This window comes from Montipora foliosa, chromosome 1, assembly GCF_036669935.1.
Source record: "Montipora foliosa isolate CH-2021 chromosome 1, ASM3666993v2, whole genome shotgun sequence".
In the NCBI taxonomy this organism is placed as follows: domain Eukaryota; kingdom Metazoa; phylum Cnidaria; class Anthozoa; order Scleractinia; family Acroporidae; genus Montipora; species Montipora foliosa.
Window position 1 is genome coordinate 52,545,953 of NC_090869.1, and position 5,000 is coordinate 52,550,952.

The 5,000-nt window shown below is 40.6% G+C and overlaps 2 protein-coding genes across 2 annotated transcripts in view; one reads left to right on the plus strand and one right to left on the minus strand.

The window, feature by feature from the left end:
* The window catches only part of LOC137971146 (tetratricopeptide repeat protein 28-like), a 44,169-nt gene that overhangs the window by 14,168 nt on the left and 25,001 nt on the right, over positions 1 to 5,000 (minus strand). The gene's annotated exons all lie outside the window — the stretch shown is intronic.
* LOC138000862 (uncharacterized) overlaps positions 3,131 to 5,000 on the plus strand; it is a 6,675-nt gene continuing 4,805 nt past the window's right edge. The window contains exon 1 of the mRNA XM_068847536.1: positions 3,131 to 3,647. Coding sequence (XP_068703637.1) covers positions 3,284 to 3,647 — 364 coding nt within the window. The 5' untranslated portion in view covers positions 3,131 to 3,283. The remainder of the gene's footprint in view (positions 3,648 to 5,000) is intronic.

Sequence of the window (5,000 nt, forward strand, 5' to 3'; positions counted from 1 at the left end):
GAGGCATCAGTCAGCGGATTCGTGTACTGCGCACGAGTAAAGTAAAGTTTGTCATCCCGAAGGATTATCCCCGAAGTGTAAACAAGAAACATGGCGGCCGATGCCAGTGCGAAATGCAGTGGCTTCTTTTTAGTTTATTCAACGTTTTTTTTTTATTTTGAAGCCCTTCAATTTGGAAAATTTACTTCTTCGCGGACGTCGTTTTTAACGCACAGTAGTTTCTCCGAGATCAAGGTAAGGCAACATTTTGTAAATGTATATTTCTTCGTCATGATTAAAAAAGCCTCTTAAGCTAGTAAGCTTAGTGGTAAAACAGGGTGGTGAGCAAACTGTACTTATCCCCGCTGTATAACTCGCAATTTTTTCAGTTCCACTAATTTTTTTGTCTTTGTAAAATGTCAATCGGGCGTTCGATTTATGGTATTTGTAGTAGAAACACTTACTCAGAGATTAACATTACTGACATTCCTTTGTGGTATTTGATAACTAAACCTACGCTTTACTTTGTAGTTTAGCGCCTATAAAAAGAAACACTTTCACGAAAACACAATTTTGTGAAATCCCGCTTTCATTGAGTGAATACTGCGAGGCATTTAAAATTGTATAATCGTGTTGCCTACCAATCCCACTCTCTTAATTAAGGAAGAGTTCTTTTGCACTTTTGGTGGGTCGAATGAAATAACAATTTTTTGAAATCTTCTTTTCTTCAGATCTCCCCAACCCAAAACATCGCGCTGATATACAGGAAAATTTGCAAAAGCAGTTTTTCGTGTTTCGGCACGAAGAACACGTTCCCAGTAGATATTGTGTTGAATGAAATTGAACGTAATCGGTTGAAGAGGCGATGTTTGCCGTGATGTTTTGGAGCCATCGAACCCGCATTTTATTGGCGACAGAACGAGGTCCTTAGGCCAATAAATTACACTGATTATCGTCTAAATCCTAAAACTCGGATATCCGACGGTAGATCGGAAACAACTTGACATATTTGGGTTCCCGTGAATAAACGGATTATCGAGCAAACTACGTAGTTACGCGGACTACGCGTTCAACTCGTACGTGTAATTTGTGCGAGTTGTGAGATGTATCTCGACGGAAAGCTTCAGAGCCATTCGGAAATGAGTCAGCTATTAACGTTTTCTCAACTTCACTTCGCGATAATAGCACCAAGTAAAAAGCCAACAGACGTATGGTTTTTACAGAGATCGCCATCTTTTTTAACTTTCGATAACACCTGAAAACAGGCCAGCTGTCAAATTTACCGCGCAAAAAAGAGCGCCCGTTCAAAATACGCCGCTGACCAAGATGAGCGCTTTACAAGTTGTGAGAACATCGTTTCTCGGTCCCAGGCCTTTTTTCTATGCCCCATCCCCCCCCCCCCCCCCCTAACACTAACCCCCCCCATTGACAAGTGATCTGCCATGGAACATTTAATCTCAAGGAGACCCCCAAGGGTGGCTTTCAGTAGGGTCATAAACCCTTCTGTCTGGACTGCAACCAAGACGTGGGAGAGAAGGATTTAAGGCAAAGCCAACCCTGTAAGTCTACCTTCCTAAGTGTTGTGAGTAAAACTGCGCTGTAGGGAGGAAACGACCATTGAAAAGTTGTATATTGGCTCATACAGCGCCAAAATCCTCGCAAAGGAAGCCTCATATTATATTGACCGTGTCACACGAAACTTTTAAATGACTTCCCTGCGGTTTTGATGTTTTAGAGATGATCGGCGGTACGCTCTTCAATCCAAATAACTGATCGATAATGTGATATCAATTAAATACAATAATCCAATAACATGCTGAAAAAGGCCTTCACCTGCAGCGCAACTACAGAACACAACCGTTGAGGCTTAAAAAAGGCTCAACCAGACAGGAATTACTGAATAGTATTGTCAGTTTCTCTAACAAAGCTTCTGTAATTCTGAAAAGATCTCATATTAAAATATGGTAAATACAAAGGTACACTCTTCCGCTTTTTTCTTGGACAATTAAAAAAGATTTTAAAGCGCTTACCAACATGCAGCTGAAAATGTATCCAAAGGAAAAAGGTCTTAAGATAAGTGGAAGCAAGGCTGATTTGATTGATCGAGTTCTCACCCACGCACGCAGGAACTTTAGTGCCACAGTTGCTGTAGACCATGAGGAATCTCCCACTTCATACGAAGACGACACAAGATTCTGATGACTCTTCAAATGACACTTCAACATACGTGGAAGAGCCATTTTTTGAACTGATGTTTGTACCGGAGGAAGAAATCCAACTAGTAAACTAGGTATGAGGGAATCAATGTTGGGAGGCGAGAAAGGGGATTGGGGGGGGGGGGGGGAGCCTTAATATTATCGTTATGTGAGGGGGGGGGGGAGTGAAATTAATTTTTCCTTAATGAATGAGAGTGGGGTAAGACTTAGTTTTGAGGCATTATTCACCCATTTCCCAGCCCCCTCTCCCCTCTCCAGGAAATCATTGCACAGTCCCTAAATACTTCGTGGAAGAATTTGTATCCCCTTGTAAGGGTGGGGTTTTTCGGGAGATTTTCCTTTGCGAACTTTTCTACAAATGATTGATTACATGTTGGAACTTTCACTAAATTTTTATGCCAAAATTCTTGAGCTGAAGCCATTTTTCTCAATGGGAAACAGTCTTGAAGGCTCTTTCGCGCGCTAACATTTGAACACATCAAGCCTCACTTTGATGATTTTTGTTGGCGTCACAAAAGAAGATGCGGAATCGTGGTTAACGGCGAATAGTCTGGCTCGGTTAAAATTTCGTTAAAAACTCATCTTTATGTTGGCCAATACTAGTCTACAAAGTTTGTACATAGTCGAAAAAAAAGCGGCAAAAAGGGCCCACAGACGGATTTTTCGCGCGTTGCTAAGGAAGTGAAATGTTACTTCCGGTAACTGACGTCATCATATCATGAGCTGACAAGAAAACCCACTCACAAGCAAAAGTCACCGCACAAACTGTTGTTTCCATCGAAAGTTTTTTCTTGCCCTTCCTCGCGCTCGTTCTCAGATCAACTGCTCATGCGTAAATGAATTGACTTCCGGTTTGAGAAAAAAGCTAAATTTCCGGCGGTTTAATTTTTTTTTTTTTTTTCCATGGCACGTTTCACCCCCAAATACAGAATATAGCTAAGCATTGATTTTTTAAAATCATCTTTTTTGAAAAAGTTATGGGTATTTCAGTACCGTTTATGTCTTTAGAAAGAACATTTTTCAAAATTACCCCTCACGGAAGGGGATCCTTCCCCCAATGTCCGTAACCCCGTAACCCCCAAAATTTTATGACATGCGCAGAGTACTTTCCTGGAAAGACTGCTGTTTCCTGGAAACGCGGGCTGCTTTCGTTAATTGTTTACAACAAAAGTTGCGAAAAAAACTGTCAGTCAATGGGGCGAAGAGAATTTATCGGCGGGCAGTTTTCTAGTAAATATCAGCCGGCGAAGAAACTAAAATCAGAAGAGAAACCAGACGAAAACAGTTGTAGTGTTGGTGGTCAGGATTCAGCGGCAACAACTCCGGAAAGTGTTTTTCTCAAGTTTGCAAGCGAGCTTGCGAGGATCGACAAACTCTCTCGTGAATGTAAACGACTAACATCAGAAAATGCAGGACTCAAAAGGACAATCCAAACGCTTCGAAAAAGTATAGGTAAGCATTGGTTAAGGAAAACATGGGTAAATGTATAACTCAAGTCGTTTTTTTTTTTTTTTGGAATTGGCATACTTATTATTACGGCTGCTTTGAGTGGGCTTCCCAACAAGGAAAATTTAAACAGACGCAAATTTTGGCGTGAATCCGGCCTGTTCATTCAGTACAGTTATAATTCCTTTTAAGGCTTTATAAGCTTGAGGTTGAAAGTTAAGTTCAACTGGACCACAGAACGAACATTCATCGACATTTGAGTGAAACAACGTTGAATATTTTTAAAAATAATTTCACGACGAAAAGGCACGGAGCTTGTGAAAACCCTTTGTACATTTTTGCGGGTAGCTAGCGGGGTGAAAAACGTTAGCGTGTTTTCCTTAAAATGGGGTAAAAGAAAGTTTTACTTTAGAGAGACTGAAACAAACGCCTTAAAACTATGTTTTAATAATTGATCGCTGTAAAAGGTCTTGTTATAATTTCCAGCGAATTTCGCAGCTGTTAATTAACATTAATCCTGTGTTAATTCGCGAATTGTGCATCCAGACTTTGCTTTTATTTTGGACACTAAATAATGTAGCAGAGCTGAAAGAAACAAAGCATTTTCGATATATGCCAACACAGAAATTCTGTTAACGCAAAGAAACATTACTCGGAGGAAAAAAACGTGAAAAATATTTTAATGGCACAGTAGATGATTTTGTGCGGACCGCGGAGGAGTCCTTCTCATGTCGACTGCGATCTAGATTTTAAATTTTTAGACTTTTCTTACCTTTCTCTAGTTATAAATTTACGCTTATTTTGAGTTCAAGAGGACAAAACCTTTACTTAGAGAACTGTGTAAATACCTTTCCAATTGATAGTAAAACCAATGTTCTTGACAGTGACAAATAACATTCACAAGGTTGAAAGAAAACATCAGTAAACTAGACCCTCCGTGAGGGTACACTGGGTTGCCTGTGGTACGTGCAGCGTTCCACGCAATTTCTTTCAAGTTGGGGGGGGGGGGGGGGGGCACCCAGAAGTCATACCAGAAGTCATACCAGAAGTCATACCAGAAGTCACACCAGAAGTCATACCAGCAGAGGCCCTTTGGCTCACAGGTCCTCATACATTCGTACGACGAAACAGATACTTTTTTGAGGTTAAAAACCTGGCGACCGGCCTATTAATTAATCATTTGTCAGAAAGAAGAAATTCCTGTCCTCTTTAAAAAAAATTGACACGCATTGCTTACGTGTGGTAGTGAAGTAACACAGCGATTTATTCCATAATGTCAACTGAGCTGTGTGTTGTCTTCCAGGAGATTCAAGTTGTCCTTGCGTAATATGTAGCTCTAACAGTGCACGATATTGTTTT